Genomic DNA, 18,007 nt, shown 5'->3' on the forward strand with positions numbered 1-18,007 from the left:
ATTCAATCATTAGAGGAGAAAAGGGGTAGGTGAACCGAGATCCTAACAATCGTTTATTTATTTTTTGAACTTAATTTATTGTTTTGCTTTTAATTTATCTTTTTATTTTAGTTTATTAATTTATTCTCTCTCTCGTTTTAATTAATTAAAAAATCATACTTGAGGTAATCTTGTCATAAATCAATCTCTGTGGGACGATACTCGTACTTTGTACACTATATTATTACTTGACTCGTGCACTTGCGATTTATTCGAGCTTAATTGATAGATATATTTACGTTGATTTTTCGTGGTAGTATTTGCTCGATCAAGTTTTTGGCGCCATTGCCGGGGACTGAAATTGACAATTTTTACTTTTTGTTATTTTCTTTGGTTAATTCTTTTATTTATTCTTCTTTATTCCTGCGTGATCTACCGTTTTCTATTTTATTTTTGCAGGAATTTATCTGGTGTAATACTTTGAGATGTTCCATCGACAAGTATTCACGAGTTTTACCCAGCAACATGGAGAGCCATTATACGCAGCATGGGAGAGATTCAATTATTTGGCGAATACTTTTCGGTATCATGACTTTTCAAATTATTCTCTTCTTAAATTTTTTCTTAATGATTTGGATGCAGTGACAAGGAGATGGGTAATTAATGGAGCTTTGCAAACTGGTTGTTCACTATTTTGCCGCGATGAGGACAGTGCAATACACATATTAGATGATATGGCAGAATTTGACTACCATGGGTATTGGGATCTTACACCACAGATTTGGAGCCACCAATACCCACAAGATACTCATTACCCAGAGTTTTCAGACCAACCATTTGATTTTCAAGAGGAGGAGGTAAGTTGTTCTCAATTGATCTTGCAGTCACTAGAGGATATGGTGAGCAAGTACGTGGCACTGACTGAGACAGCTATAGAAGATCAAATCAGTTCTCGGTGCCACCTTGTCGAGCAGATAGAGAATGTGAATAGATCAATTTTTCATGACCATCGAGAACATGAAGTGAAGAAAGATACTCAAACAGTGATTCCCCAAATTTGGTTCGATGATGATGACTTAGAGAACCATGATTTGGAGTGCGAATCAATTCATTCTAAAGATCTAGAGGTGTTTGAGTTTTCTCTTCCCATTGAACCTCAGCCGGAAGAAGTTCTGAAGGAGAAAATTTATGCAGATACACCGCCAACACAAATTTCACAAGAATTTGTTCTCCGAGAACCTACAGAGATGTTCTCCTCCCATGTTTATCAGCTGCTATGGAGTGTTGTTGAGGTGACGAGCATAAACTGCTTACATCTGGCCAAGCTTGAGGGCACATGGAACAAACACCCATTGGTGGTGTCATATGACACTTACTTTGGGCATCAACCGCTTTTTGATGAGTGCTTCAGAGGGTCGAGCCGAAGACTGAAAATCAAGCGCTACTTGGGAGGCAACCCAAGATTTTTACATCATTTTTTTTAGTGTTAGTTTTTATCTAGTTGTTGTTTTATATTGAGTTGATCATGTTTAATCCCTCAAAATTTTTGATTTGCAAGGTGAATATTTTGGAATATTGATGGCCTGAGAAATGTGGTGCAGCAGCGGCAGATGGATATACACCACGATGATTGACCAGGGGAGTGTTATTTTGTTTTCATTGTGTTTATTTTTGTTTTGAATTTGTTCGTTTTGCATTCTGTTCATTGTTCTGAAGCATTGAGGGCAATGCTTTGGATAAGTATGGGGGGGGGGGGGGGGGGGTATACTAGTATTGCATTGTCTATGTGTTTGTGTTGCATCTTTCGTGTTTCGTATTAGTTTGTATACAGTTTGTGTTTGTTGTTGTTTGCATTGTTATGGGTAGGATGAGTCATAATAGCCAATGATGATGAAGTTTTTTTGAAAAAAAAAATGTTTTTTTGAAAAATTTTGCTCTTGACTGGACATGAGAAACTGTAGGTTGAACCGTGAATATTTTTAAGCACTAATGTTAGACCAGTGAATTGTAGCGAAAGATTTGATGAAGTTTTTGTCTGTTTGACCATTGCACGGCAATAGGTGGTTTGTGGATCTTGATTGTGCTCTATGAATTTTGATGAGGCTCTAGTTTACACTTATGATCTTGGGCGCACCTAGAAAAAAAGTATCTACAATTCCATCCGGGCCTTGAAAGGATTAAAATCCTAAAAAAAAAATAAAAAAATATTAAATTTAAGGCTAAGTATGCGGATTAAATGGGATTGATGCTCCATCCGGGCTATAGACGAGGGGATTAGAAAGAAAAAATAGAATGATTTTTCGTATCCTAGCCAGTTATAGCTAAGTCAGCGGGTAATTATTGGGGCTAAAGCAATACCGGGTGCAAAATCCGGAGGTGTGTAATTCATTATCTCAAGGGAGGTGGGTTTAGTCTAGAGATTGTTGGAAGGAATGAGCACTTGAAGAGTGAAACTTGCACTAATTTGTCATAGGTTGCTAAGCAGTTTTGAAACGAATTCGGTCTAAGTTGTATGAAACTGGAATGACATTTCACACACACACGTTCACGTTAAACCGAAGGTGTATTATGAAAAGTTGAGAGCATGTCGGTGATTTTGTTTTGTGATTAACTTCTCGGAGGCTGTGTACATTATTGAATCATCCTTACTTATGTTTTTGTTTGCATTTTATTTTTGCATGTCTTGCTCGAGGGCGAAAAAGAGTTAAGTTTGGGGGTGTTTATAAGTGCATTTTGTGTGCATTATTTTATGTCTAGTTTAAGATGTTTTAAAGCTACTGTCAAAATTTCAACTCAATCCGACGGCTAGAACTCAAGTTATGAATTTTACAAAATTTTTGCGCGCTGGAAAAAACAGTGGGCGCGCGGGCTGCTATTTATTACCGAGCGGGCGCATGCCTGTTTGAGAAAAAAGTTCAGAACAGAAGCCCCAGCGCGCGAGCTGCACTTTTCTACCGCTCGGGCGCCCGTGCGTAAGTTGAAAAAAAGATATTTCTGGGTGTTTTACATGGAAAGAACTCTTGAGCACTATAAATAGATAAAAATCTGACGTTTTAAGGGTTCCACACATCAGAAACGTAGGAGAAAGGCGGCCATCCAAGGAGAAGAACGAAAAGAGAGAGAAGAACGTGAAGAACTCAAAAACCACAAACTAGTTTTCTCTTTTCCTTTTCTTTTATTTGTTGGGATTTAGGGGATCCTACCCCCAAAACTTATGTTTTGATTTCTTCTTGAAGATTGAAATTAGTTTTTAAGGATTCTTGATTATATTATTGTGTTTATTGCAATTTTGGAGATTGATCAACTTCTTATTGATTTTATGTGTTATAATTGATACCGAGAGGAGATTTTATGGCATGATAGGGTAATATAATCCATGGATCTACAACTTACATAGAGATATGAGGTTGGATACATGTTGATAGTCATAGTCCACCAGGGTGAAAGCTAGAGGATTCCAAAAATCATTAATGCAATTGCAGTTGTTAAATAACACAAGGAGACTTGGTTATTACAATTCGTTAATTAGATTAATATAGCTCGAGAGAGTATATTGATAGATTAGGGAATTCCGTCAAAAGCATGACTTGAGAATTAAAATTCAATCATTAGAGGAGAAAAGGGGTAGGTGAACCGAGATCCTAACAATCGTTTATTTATTTTTTGAACTTAATTTATTGTTTTGCTTTTAATTTATCTTTTTATTTTAGTTTATTAATTTATTCTCTCTCTCGTTTTAATTAATTAAAGAATCATACTTGAGGTAATCTTGTCATAAATCAATCTCTGTGGGACGATACTCGTACTTTGTACACTATATTATTACTTGACTCGTGCACTTGCGATTTATTCGAGCTTAATTGATAGATATATTTACGTTGATTTTTCGTGGTAGTATTTGCTCGATCAGCAATCTACCCAAACTTCAAGAAATTATCTACAGCAAACAAAGCTAAGAAAATCTGTCCGAAGTTGATCCAAGAAGGAGCGCCGAAGTCGATAAATAAGCTTCAATATTTTTCTTTCCAAATTTCAAACAATACCTTCGGTCCTTCACTTGGTTTTGAGGTTGCTTAAGTACGAGGTCATCTAACAACGTATACTCCTACACGATTTTCTTAGAAATCGAATACTGTAAGTGGAATTCTACCTTTATTTTGTGTGATATAAGTTTCTAAACTTATATTCATTTTTGTGTGTGGGTTAAGCTTTATAAAATAAATTACTTATAGTTTTGAAAATTCGATCAGCATAATACGTATATTCGTTTTACTTGATATGATATTTGTTGGCTATAAGTGATATTATTTGAAGCATGTTAGAGTTATTTGGAAATATTCGAGATGCACTGTTGAGAGTCGAGTTAGAAATGGTTAAGGAATTTCCGATTATTTGATTTGATATGGCCCTGATGCGGTGGGTTATAATAACCATTCATTTGGACTTGCCCCTTATTGGAGTAACATATAGGGGACTGATCACTAAATCACGAAAAATGAGATAATTAACAGTGCAATGTTTGCTTCATATTTGTGTCAGATTCAACATGCTTAATTTGTTTCGAGATTATAATATGTACATGTGTATATGTATATATATTTTGGTGTTTATCATGCTCGATCGGCCCCCACTTGCTGAGTGATTCCCAAAAACTCACCCATTTACTCTCCCTCCCCAGATAAGAATGAAGATGAGTTAGATGGCGAAGAACAAAATATGTTTGGGGCTGGTGAGGACGGATCAGTTCAAGCTGAAGAAATATTTTTACTTTAAATTTCAGTTTCGCTTCTGCATTGTCGCACTTGTGTTTTTCTCTGTAAAAATAGTTATGGTTTATGAAATAGACTTGTTTTTGGCAAGATTTGTACTACGAGACTTGTTGTTTCAATGTTAAATTGTTAAACAACGCCGATGTCCACTAGGTCCGGTTTCGGGGCGTGACACTAGTCCTTGATTTTATACTCCTACGACATATAATATCTAACTTTTAACAAATAAGCGAACTAAACATGATATTCCCAAAACATAATATTCAAAATAAAAATAAATAATATTTTCATGAAAATGTTCTTTTTTAAACCGTAAACGAAACAAAGAGAAGGTTTCATTTCCTCCGTTATGCACTAGGGGTCATTAGAGATGATCATTTGGGCGAAACTTCGAATCGAAAATCAAATCGAATTGAGCAGTTCAGTTTGGTTTTGACTGAAATTACTTTAATTATTGAGTTTGGTATTTCGGTAAATCGATTTTTTTATAAAAAAAATTAAAAAAACTAAATATTTTTAGTTATTCTGTTAATGAATAATTTTTGGACAAATTAAAAATCGATTCAATCAAATATTTGTGATTTACAGCTTTGAAAAATGTATTTGAAAATAAATGTACTATGAAAAAAGAAATTGTTAAAATTTTAAATTTTAATAATAATAATTTATGAATTTATAAAAATAATATAATACATAATGCAAATATGTGTATAATACAATACTGATCCATTCCAAATTAATTAATAAATAAATACAAATAAAAAAACAATTTTTCGGTTTGGTTTGTTTCTTGGAACATAAAACCAAAAAGGTTCGATTTTTCGTTCAAACTGAATTTCCAGTTTTGATTCGGTCTGGGCGGTTATTTGAACCGTGAACACCCCTAATGGTCATCTCGATAGTTGGATTTTCGGATGGAACATCGATTTGTTCGATGCGCTTTTGAGTCGGAGTCATGGTGTAGCACATGTAATAGAACACATTAAAAATCGTCGTTAGAGCAGCGAAAATGGCTCCGCAAAGGAATTGGACCTTGCCTCTTGAGCAAGTGAAGGTATCCTCGTAGTCACTGCCCCCATATGAAGAGTTAACCACCATAGCAGCCAGTAGATTTGCTTCCGCTGATAAAAATGATAACCTGTAAAATTCCATTCAAATTCAACGTGTTAGATGTTAGCATGGAATTTTATAGTACTTGGGATTCAATATTCAACTTTTGTGTACAAACACCCCTAAAAAACGTATGGACAACGGAACAAGTGATGAATAATCAATATTTGAAGATATGAAGATGTATGTGCTCAAGATTTGAAAACAAATGGAGTTAATAAAAAAAATTTTGTCGTTTGCGTGTTTTAACAATCTCGAAATTTTACAAAATTGGTGTATATAATATATAACAATTTTTAAAAATATGTGAAAAATTATATATTACTATGTGCAATCCTATTTTTATCTTTGCTATATATAAAGATAAAGGAAAATCATTTCTATAAGTTGAGCTAATTGTTTTAATTTATCATCGGGGCCAATTAGTTGAATCTGAAAAAGAAGTCCGTTTCTTTTGCAGTTTTAGTCATTTTCATCACCTCATGAGTATTAATTAAGAGAGGTAATATCTTGTGTTAGAACCAGAACAAACTTGATATTCCGAAAAAGTTAACAAACAAACACACACAGCAACTCAAGAACACAATCCCAAAAAACAGATAAAATCCAACACACGCAGATCAATCACCAACTTCCACGAAAGCACGTAAACGACACAAGTATTTACGTGTTTCGACAAGAAATTTGCCTACGTCTACGAGAGAGCAACGCAACACTTTTATTAATCACGAACAGAAGAAATCCAAGCTCAAACTCGATCTTATTACAGAACCAGACCAAAAAATCTCTAACGCTAGATTCAGACTCAATTCAAGATTTAAACCCTTGAATTCTTCCCGTCACAATCTGCGCCTCAGTTATCTCCTCTATATTCTCTAATTTCTTCTCTCCAAATATTTTTTGTAGGTTGAGGAATTTGATTTTTTTTTTTATGTTGGTTACGGCTGCTTCCATCTGTTTATATAGAAAAAATACACTGATCTTTTTCTTGGGTTTTAGGTCAACAACTTACTAAAACCCAAATTCAAAGTCAACTTGGCCCAACTTGATAAGTCTTCTCGCATGATCTGCTCTCATACTTTGATCTATCTTCAATCTTATAGCTTCACGGACAATTCATCTGACTTCTAACCAAGTCCTAGTACTCGAGCAATTGAACTGCCTGAATTCATCCGAAGAACTCATCTGCCCAAAAACTTCGATTTAATCCCAATACTTGATCTGATCATGAACTCATCTGATCACTGTACTTTGATCTGATCTTTTATCTATTCTCATTCAATGTGACAGAAGCACACTTCAACATCTTGTGTGCTTCATAAAATTGATGTGAAGAACTGGACTCCTTCTACCAATTCTAATGCGGTGACTAGCCCACAGGTGTTCTTTTTGTTTGCAATAGGGACTGGAAGCCCATTCAATTTTGGGAAGCTTGTGTTTCGGATAACACTTCAATTTGCTGATGGAGTCTTGAAGTCACCCAAGCTACCATTCCCATCTCTGACATTTGGGATTTTGGAATCTTAAGGGTTCATCCGAGACATAATCGAAGAACTCTCTGAACTGATTGATGATCTAAAGGTCGCTGCAGCTTTGCTTCGATGCAAAAGAAAGCTTGATCTTCCTTGGAATGCATCTACTACTGCTACTACTGCTGCTGCTGATGTTGTGCCCGATGTTTTCAACACGGGAGACAACATAGAAGAAACTGTGCCTCAACAATTCTGTAGTGACCCGCTCCGTGATGACTTACTAATCAAAAGCTTAAGCATGAATTTAATTTAATTAAACATAATCAGAGAAATAACAGCAAAAAATCTTAAAGATGTACAATCCAAGATAATTAAATCTCAAATACAACCAAATCGAAATAAGTACCAAATAAAATCTTAATCTATAGCTCCTCTGATGACCTTTGCTACCAAGCCCTAGTCACCTATCAACCACTGAACTCGCTCTTGGTGGACTCGCTCTTGGTCCACCTGCAAAAACTGCCAAGTTGAATGGGGTGTCCGAGATAAAAGCAAGGACGTGAGCGCTAACGCCCAGTACGTAAATTATTGAATATACAGTTCTATATGATGCATGCAACATGAACTATGAATGCTCTGGGTAAACTGGGACCATAACTAGAAATTCATGCTCAGTACATAGGCGCCTCCAGTATACGTATGCTGCTCCAAAGATCCAGTGGGTGTCACACATATTGAACTCGATCTTGGACTATCACCGTCCTGAGTAAACCGCACACGCTGCCCCGTCGGTCCAGTGGGTGTCACACAGTATCCGATCGTATAATAACAACAACCCTAGGGCTGAGCAACCCTAGAACAACTGGCTATCTCAAAAGGATAACATGCTCAACATGGTACGCAAATGCCGCATACAAATCATGAACAATATATCTTGCATATCATGATAGATAATAATGCAACACATAAACATGTATATTCAACTGGCTATCTCAGTCTGTACTTATGTACCTAGCACCGAAGTATGAACTAAGCTGGAAGAAGATGACCCTAGTTGTCCTAGGTCAATGCCCGACCTTTCCTCAAGACCGACCCAACCTGGCCTCTCCCATCAAGCCCGACCTGAACTGCACCTGGTCAACCCGACCGGAACCCTCTTGGTCTGACCCCGAGCTCTTCCTTCCCGAACTCCCGAGCTACTCTTAGGTCCGAGTAGAACTATGAAGTGAGAAATGGAAGTGGTGTGAAAATATCCGAACCCTCAGCTCCTATTTATAGAGGTTGAGCTGGGACAGGTGTCATCTGAAATGCATGAGACCTTGACATCTGGAAGGACACTAAGCATCTCATCACTTGAGCGCTTGACACCTCGCCTAACAGCTCGGGCTTATACATGCACTGATTCTTGTTAAGACACGTGTTCATTCCCGACCTAAACACTATGTGCTCTTCCCATGACCGAACACTACCTTGGCCTTGCACAACACGTTCTTGAACTCCTAGACCCGACCTGAGCTACACACTCCCTAGGCCAAGCCCCTAGGTCCGAGCCCTCCATTAGGGTTCATACCAGCATGGCCGACCCGAGCCACCAATGGAATACCCAAGCTCAAGCTAAGCTCCATACCCGAGCTTAACACATACACATGACCGAGCCCTAGCTCCATGACCGAGCCCTTGATGCTCAACCAAGACCGACCCGAGCCACTCATGACCGACCCGAGCCCATGGATCAAACCCTAGATCATTCTCATGTCATGTGTTTCTTGATATTGACTTGTGCTCTTGCTAATAAATATCATTGAAGCAACAAATTGTACAAATTATCTTAATCATTATAAATCAAGATCAATTACCAAGACGAAACTCGGGCTACTACAATTCTCTTTGGATTTTTCTCTCACTACCATTCAGACTCTCATGGGTCACGCTGAAAAGAAGATTGTCCAAGCCCAGGAGGACTTGGAACTGTAGGGAGCTCCTATATTAGCTTATTTTCGTTCAAGACTTGGCATTTCTAGTCGCGTGTTCTTGGGATATAAATAAGCTCTGACTAGACTAACCCTTCTACCCTACTTATGTGCTAATATAGGAATAGTGAAATCCCTAAGTGTTATTGTCCAAATTATCCATCATGTTGCCAACACAAAGGAACACATTCAGGCGGAGACTTACTAATTCAATGGGATAAGTAAACTCAATGGAAGTTTATGTTTGAAATTGTTTGTGCTGATTTTTTTCAGAAAGACATGGAGAGATTGAAATGAACATTAATTTCTTGATAATCCTTGCATTAAGCATGTCTATAATAATATAAGGATTTTGCCTTCTAGACAAAATATATGATATGATCAGGTGAATTAATATTTCCATGGTTATTATAAAAATCTTCAAATGGATATTTACCTAGATTAACTATTATTTTGATAAGAATTTATTTGTATCATGGTGATTAAATATTATCACGAAAACTTGTGTTCCTAAATAAATTGTTTTCTTATTTGTGTAGGACTCTACAATAAATTTTCTCCAGACTTGAACTCTTATTTATGAAAGGATCTGCTCACAAACAAACTGGAGACTTGAGATGAGAATTCATAGAGAATTCGATCAAAAGAGAATTACATTTAAGAATTCGAAGGTCTCTGAAGCAAGATTTCATAGCCGGTTGTCGCTGCTTTTCCTGTGTTGCCGTTGATATTGAAGACCTCAGAGATAACACTTAGTGCATAGTGTTGATCGATGATATTTTTGTGTGCTTCAAGTTTAGGCATAAGAGGGTTGCATCTTATTTCTTTATTATTTTAATAGTTTAGGATGTAATTTGATTTCTCAACTTGTTGAGAAATTTAATATTTTACTGTTTTTCATAAAATCATAGTATTATTTTGTAAGATTGATATACAATTTTCTAATGATTATTTAGCCCTAAGTTACCTTCACAAGTATAGTTACTTGTGCATAATTAATCACTGGTCTTATTTATTTTACTTATTATATTTATATATTATTTTCCATTACGCGAACTATAATTGACAAACTGCAATATTATACCTTACAAATAACAAATATAAGTTCCACATATTATTAAAGAGTTATTTGCACTAAACACCCCTGTGAAATATTGAAAATGCACACTTCTCTCCTGTGAAAATTTAATAGGCATCTTCAACCCTAACCTTTTAAAAAATTAGCACACTCGCCCCTTCAGATGAGTGATTGTTGCGCACGCGCCCCTCATGCGACCGGGCAAAGATTTTGATATTTTTTTGCACCAAATACCCCTGTGAAATATTAAAAATGCATATTTGACCCCTGTGAAAATAATTTTTAAATCTATTCAATCCATAATACACAATTTTTATTAAAATCTAATTATAAAATATTTAGCAAACACTTTTTGTTTTATTAATTTAATTTTTATTTTTAAATTTATTATGATTATATAATTATTTTCTAAAAAAAATATTATTATTTTATCTTGTTATCATTATTCTATTAAACTTTCTTCTTGTTTCCAACTTTTTCATTAAACATGCATTCATAAACAAGTATTTAAATAATTTCAAGTACAAAAATATTGAACTAAACCGATAAGTTCAAACATATTGCTTTTTCGATTTAAGACTATATATTATTGAACCAAAATTTAAATTTTTCGAGAATATGCATTGCACAATTTGTAATAAATAATAAAAAAATAACATGCTTATATAATTCTAAATCGAAAAAGTAACATTCATGAAATTATCATTTGGTTCAATATTTTGGTATTTTTAGATATTTAAATCCTTATTTGTGAATCATGTTTAATAGAAAAGTTGAAAACACGGAGTGATTTGATAAAATAATGATAACGAGATAAAGTAATAATTTTTTTAGAAATAAATTAATTAAAAATTAAAATTAAAAATTAAAAATTAAAAATAAATAAAATTAAAAATTTTTGAAAAATATTTTATAATTGGATCTTAATAAATATTGTGTATTATTATTTGATGAAAATTCTGCAATGCATTTTAAAAAATTTATATTTTGGTTCATAAATCTATAGTTTTAAATTGAAAAGTAATATGCATGAAATTATCATTTTGATTTAATATTTTGGTACTTTTAGTTATTTAAATCTCGTTTATGAATGCATTTTTAATTGAAAAGTTGGAAACAATAAGAAAGTTTAATAAAATAATGATAACAAGATAAAATAATAATATTTTTTAGAAAATAATTATATAATCATAATAAATTATAAATTATAAATAAAATTAATAAAACGAAAAGTGTTTGCTAAATATTTTATAATTAGATTTTAATAAAAATATTGTATTATGAGTTGAATAGATTTAAAAATTATTTTCACAGGGGTCGAATATGCATTTGTAATATTTCACAGGGGTATTTGGTGCAAAAAAATATCAAAATTTTTGCCCAGTCGCATTAAGGGCGCGTGCGCAACAATCACTCATCTGAAGGGGCGAGTGTGCTAATTTTTTAAAAGGTTAGGGTTGAAGATGCGTATTAAAATTTTCCAGGGGAGAAGTGTACATTTTCAATATTTCACAGGGGTGTTTGGTGCAAATAACTCAATTATTAAACTATCACAAATTGTCGACGATGTTATCTAAAACCAAAATTTATTGTAAAGAACCATAAATTTGAATAAATTAAAAACATAAAAATGTTCTCATTATAAAATTATAATTCTAATTAGATATATTTTTTTAAAAAAAAAAACCATCTGTAAAGTTCTATTTATTAAAAACGATAACGAATTTATAATTTTTTTGGAAAAAAGTTAAACAAACAAAAATAAAATTCTATAAAAAGTCCAATATACCCACACAAACACTTCGTGTTCCTTACATAAGACATGTCTTTTAATTTCCTCTTTCAAAAAATATAATATTTTAGATTAACATAAAGACATAAGCTAATGTTATGAATATCTCATATTGAAATATTAAACTAATAAAAAGATAGTTATAAATTCATGAGGTAACTCCACCAATAGACAAGCCATTTGGGATAGACACCTTATGGGTTTATAACCTAACATTGGTGCTTTCGTTGAGAGCCGGCGTAGCGGAAGGGGCGACCTAAAAAAGGACTACCATTGGATCAATGTCGATAATTGGAAAAATTATAGGCCGGATCATGCACTGAATACTGAAAGGTGAGTGAAAGCTGCTTAGAGTAGGCCTTAGAGTAGGCCGCCGTGGACGTCCTTTTCTTAAGGGGTCGGCAATGTTATGAATATCTCACATTGAAATATTAAACTAATAAAAAGTTAGTTATAAACTCATGAGTCAACCCCACCCAATAGACATCTCTTTTGGGATGGACACCAACTAATAAAAAGTTAGTTATAAACTCATGAGTCAACCCTACCTAATAGACATCTCTTTTGGGATGGACACCTCGTTTATTACCTAACAGATTATAGGCCGGATCATGCACTGAATACTGAAAGGTGAGTGAAAGCTGCTTAGAGTACGCCTTAGAGTAGGCCGCCGCGGACGTCCCCTTCTCAAGGGGTCGGCAATGTTATGAATATCCCACATTGAAATATTAAACTAATAAAAAGTTAGTTATAAACTCATGAGTCAACCCCACCCAATAGACATCTCTTTTGGGATGGACACCTCGTTTATTACCTAACAGCTAGTTTGATATGAAAACAGTTGTTGGTACATATCTAAAGATCGATGAAGAACTCAAAGTTATGATATATTTTCGATCGGATTCTTCACAAAAATTATATATCATCATCACTCACCACGAAAATACGAGAAGTATAGTGGAGCAAACGCAGCATCCTCCAGTGCTTACTGATTGGCCTCCACCACATACGCAAGTTGTGACAACCATAACCATAATCTGTGTGAAGAAAAGAAGCAAGAACGCCAAGATTCCGAATCCGGTCGATGCAGCATCGGTTTCGCAGTCATAGTGGTTCCTAAAATATATTTTCGGCTGAATTCCATGCCATATGTATCAACAAATCATAAATTAATGGTAACCCAAAAAAATTTCACTGAATATCAATCTTAAAATAATTAAGCACAGATATTTATGGTAAATCAAAGAAATAAACTAAATTAAAATTAAAACGAGTGTTTAGATGATCAAAGGAATAAAGAATATTACATGGTGACGCTTGCGACGTTGTACGGCACCAATGGAGAAGGCTAATGCAATTAACCCCAACAATATGATGATTATGTAAACAAGCGTGGATCGTTTCCCTCTTTCCATTAGTATACTGTATACCCAGAGACGCAAACTCTCAATATATATTGAGATACAAAAAATTAATACAAGAATTTATTTTATCAAAATCTCACAAAATCAGTTACTATTCACTACTCTTGTTTTATTAATAATCTCATACATATATAATAAACTATTTTATAATATAGTGTATATATATATATGATTTTTATTTGAGATCTTTAAAGATAGAAACTGATCTCATGCATCTATATTTTCACTCTCTATATATTAGAAAATAAATTCCATTCTCTTTTTATTGATTTATGGGGAAAATATTTTGTTGTTTGATATAAATTAACGGAAATTACAATTTGAGATGTCTATATCCTTTTTATCTTGATTGATTCAAAAATCTTCCTAGTTGCAATTTTTTGTCATAGCGTGTTGCAATATTCAAACAAAATTTACAACAATGCATCATAATAATATATTATTTTTGCAAATTGCACAAAAATTCTAACTAAAATATATTTGTTTTGTTGGATACGGTGAGTGAGTGGAAATGACTTGGGATCGGACTATATAAACGATAATTATCAATCTTCAATTTGCAAAAATAATATATTATTATATATGATGTATTCTTGAAATTTTTTTTTAATATTGCAACACGCTATGACAGAAAATTGCATCTATAAGAAGACTTTCGGCGTTGACCCAGACTTCATAATCATAATCTTTAATCTTTGAGGTGACATGACTCAGAAATTTAATGAATTCTCAATTTAAATTTAACTAAATGAATTTATAAATAATCGAATTTCCCAATAATCATGTCCAATACTTATCACACTACACTCACCGTTTGGGTACCAATTATTATTAGTGTAGGTATAATTTATTTTATACAATTTCGCATTCTTTTTATTATGTTATTTATTTATTTAATAATTATTAATTTTGTATTAATCAAATTATTGAATTTAAATTATTATGTTACCTTTATAAATAATATTATTTATATTTCATTTATTTTTAATCAATCAATTCAAATAAACTAATCTATCAATCAAATCAAAACTATAATAGCCATCAATTTTTTATTTATTTTATATTTTATTATATTACTTATTTATGTATTATTTATCTTATCATTCGAACTAAACGGTACCTAAATTATAAATAAATGTTTGTTCTTGCAAGATTTTTGTGCCTTACTATCAGGTTAGAAACTTTCGTTACTTTTTTTCACTAAAAAAATCGTAAGAGTATAGTGTTCATGAAAATTGATGGTCAAAATGACAAGGGAATAACATGCGATTGAGAAAAGCAGATAGAACTATGAGGCAAAAAAAAAAAAATCAGAACTGATGAGAACATAAATAAGAATGCAAGGAATTTTTTTTTATTGCAATTCAAAAGTTGCTTCATTTACATTTCCTATTCCTCTCTTTGAAAGATTCCATAAGAAAATTTTAATATTCATTAATTGGTCTATCATGCCTCTTTTTTAAAAATAAGTATTCTCAAGCGTGGATCGTTTAGTGTACCCAGACTTCATATAGACGCACACTCTCAATATATATTAGAGAGTGATGATACAGATACAGATACAACGAAATTTGTATCCCATATTTTACAAATTACGATACAAAAACATTAATACAAAAATTTATTTTATCAAAATCTCACCAAATCAGTTACTATTCCACTAAAAAAAATTTGTGTTTTAGCCACGGCCAAAATCGTGGTAAAAACCGTGGCTAAACTTATTTAACCACGGTTTTAGCCAAGGTTTTTGAAACCGTGGTTAAAACCACCGTTGCTAAAGTTAGCCACGGTTTTTTATAAAACCGTGGCTAATTTAGCAACGGTTTTATAGAAAACCGTGGCTACGTTTGCCACGGTTTGCATAAAACTGTGGCTAAATTTGCAACAGCTTTGCATAAAACCGTGGCTATTTTAACCATGGTTTGGAATAAAATCGTGGCTAAGTTAGCCACGGAATGAAAAAAGCGTGGCTAAAACCGTGACTAATTTAACCACGGTTTTTACTAAAAAATTATGGCTAATTTAGATTTTCCACGAAAGATCAAATACATAAAAAATAATGAAAATGTGTATCAAAGATAAAAATATCTTTCAAAACACATAAAATCAAACAGAAAAAATAAAACTAATCCCACAACAAACACTAAAGCCTATTCAAAATTTCCAGATAAAATGATACGAGAAATTCTAAAATCCAAATAAACAAACCAAGTCCAAATCCAAATAAATATCAGGAAAAGTAAAAAAAAAAAATTGATTCTTAACTAAGAACATGAAACCATACTAAATATATTCACAATTGAATTAAATAGATCCACCACAATTAATCTCAATATGGAAGGTAAATGATCATGATAACTAGACCAAAAAAACAAGACAAAATAAGCTCCAATATCATTCACTAAAATGTATTAAAATAAAATCATCCTAAAAATTCCAAAACGCGACAACATCAAGAAGAAAACAACTACTACATTCTAGCTTCAATTAGAATACAATAGAATTAAATTGTACATCCAACTTTAGTATCCAAAAATACATAATGCAAAAAACATGCAATGTGCTTCAAGTCGAATGATATAGAACACGAAAACCTTATCACCTGCCGGATAAGAGAGTTGCTGATGCTCTATCATAATTCAAATGGATGCAAAAGTTTAGGAACTTCGATATAGGGCTGGAGACCAGAGTCAGTCTAAAAAAATAAATGTACAGGTTAAGCTTTCTGAAATATAAAGGTTAAGACAAAACTTGAAAGGTAAGGATGTACCTTAAACTTGAAATTATAATATCGTCGAAATATACCTTGAACTCAACTGACGATATAACCTACAACATAAACGACATTAATACATCAATATAGTATCATAAATGAGTTGAAAATGAATTAAATTCAAAGCGTTTGATACTCATTTCCGGGTATTCTACAATACCTCACAAAAATGGGCAGCAACCAAGCTAGAACAAACCTAAAAACATTCAAGAACAAAACTAGAACAAGCTCGATCTGAACTGGTAGATATTGATGACGGTTGGCGGTGGTAGCTCGCCGGAATATTTCCAAACACGGCTGAAATGAGCTAAAAAGTAAAAATTGTTTCAGAATATTCAAATATCATAAGCACAATTCTAATCAGACTTCAAAGCAATGGCTAAATGGTTTTGAATCCACACTTAACAAGATTAAGGTACACAACAATACTACATAACAAAGAAATATGAAAAATGGATTTGCTCTCTACTTTTTTCATGTTGTCTTATTTTTTTAATTAACATCGCAAAGGAGAGAAGCTATTGCCTTGTACTTTTGAAAAAAAAAATAGCTATGTTGACTATTTTGTGGACCTAATGCGACGGTGACTAGCGAGCTTCCGACGAGAAAGAAATAGATTGTGCATAAAAGATAGCATATATTTATCTAACTGATAAAAAATAAACTAATTACGCATCTCCATCTCAAAATACTATAGATTAAAATTTTCAAAAAATATTGTAGACCTGAGAATGGGCATCCACGAGCAGAAGAGTTGGTGGCTGAAGATTGTAGGCTTGATGGAAACCAAGCAGAAATAGAACCTCGTCCATCATACTGCAACATAGGAGAGTCGGTGACAGATGTTATTGAAAAATTTTGTGCACCATGATTAGAGACTGCCAAATAAATAATAAATAAAACCATTACTTCCACTAGAGCCTTGGAAGCATTTTTGCAAATATTGAACAACACATTAAAGAAGATTTGGGTTTCATATCATCACAAAAAACTAGATAATTTAATCAACCACAAAACAACAAAATTCCACTAATCAACCCTCAAAAACAATATATCTAAACATGAAAAGAAAAAAGTAATTCGCTCACCTAGAAAGTTCTTGATTCTTCTTTCCAAGAGCTTTGTAGAAAATTTAGTGACAAATAATAGAGTACAAATTAAAGAAGGTAAAAAACTTGAGCAAACTGTTGAAGATAAAAAAATTTATAGAAAAAAAGTTACCACTAGCAAAAGGAAGAGAAAGGGAAAAAGATAAAATAATATATATATGAGTAATTCTTCTAGTATATGTGTTTTATGTCATCTCAAACACATTATGCTATCTTGGTGTTTTTTTTTAAGAAGATGTCTTGGTGTTACACTAATATTTTTAAAACAATATAATTCCTTCACCAAATTAAAAATTAATTTTCAACACATTAACTCTAAATTTTACACTAAAAAAAATATTCTTAGAATATTATCTATTATTTATTTATTTTAAATTTTTTATTTAAATTTCAATTTTTGTAATTAAAAAAAATACTCTACACTATTTTATTAATACTAAAATACTAATTAAAATACACAAAATTTATGCAAAAAATCAGAGTAATAACAATCAAATTTATAATACACACAATTTTATTCATCTTCCACAA

General features: G+C 32.8%; 1 protein-coding gene and 1 long non-coding RNA gene across 2 annotated transcripts; both read right to left on the reverse strand.

Annotated features, from left to right (window-relative positions):
- Positions 1-5,408: 5,408 nt before the first annotated feature.
- Positions 5,409-13,864, reverse strand: LOC140884767 (uncharacterized). The gene is made up of 3 exons (XM_073291616.1): positions 13,478-13,864; positions 13,107-13,303; positions 5,409-5,886 (listed from the first exon to the last, which is right to left on the reverse strand). Exons 1-3 carry the CDS (start codon positions 13,583-13,585, stop codon positions 5,574-5,576), a joined length of 618 nt encoding a protein of 205 aa, XP_073147717.1. The 5' UTR covers positions 13,586-13,864; the 3' UTR covers positions 5,409-5,573.
- Positions 13,865-16,591: 2,727 nt separating this feature from the next.
- LOC140879688 (uncharacterized) lies at positions 16,592-17,593 on the reverse strand. The gene is made up of 3 exons (XR_012149488.1): positions 17,456-17,593; positions 17,093-17,183; positions 16,592-16,664 (listed from the first exon to the last, which is right to left on the reverse strand). It is a non-coding gene; the product is annotated as an uncharacterized lncRNA (long non-coding RNA).
- Between the last annotated feature and the right edge of the window lie 414 nt (positions 17,594-18,007).

Source organism: Henckelia pumila, chromosome 2 (genome assembly GCF_033568475.1).
Source record: "Henckelia pumila isolate YLH828 chromosome 2, ASM3356847v2, whole genome shotgun sequence".
Lineage (NCBI taxonomy): Eukaryota > Viridiplantae > Streptophyta > Magnoliopsida > Lamiales > Gesneriaceae > Henckelia > Henckelia pumila.

Excerpts from the sequence above, each read along its gene's own strand:
- LOC140884767 (XM_073291616.1), bottom strand. The coding sequence starts at position 13,585 with ATGGAAAGAGGGAAACGATCCACGCTTGTTTACATAATCATCATATTG. Across the intron at positions 13,304-13,477 it reads AACGTCGCAAGCGTCACCAT|CCGAAAATATATTTTAGGAA; the intron begins GTAATATTCTTT and ends CATGGAATTCAG. Across the intron at positions 5,887-13,106 it reads ATACTTCTCGTATTTTCGTG|GTTATCATTTTTATCAGCGG; the intron begins GTGAGTGATGAT and ends GGAATTTTACAG.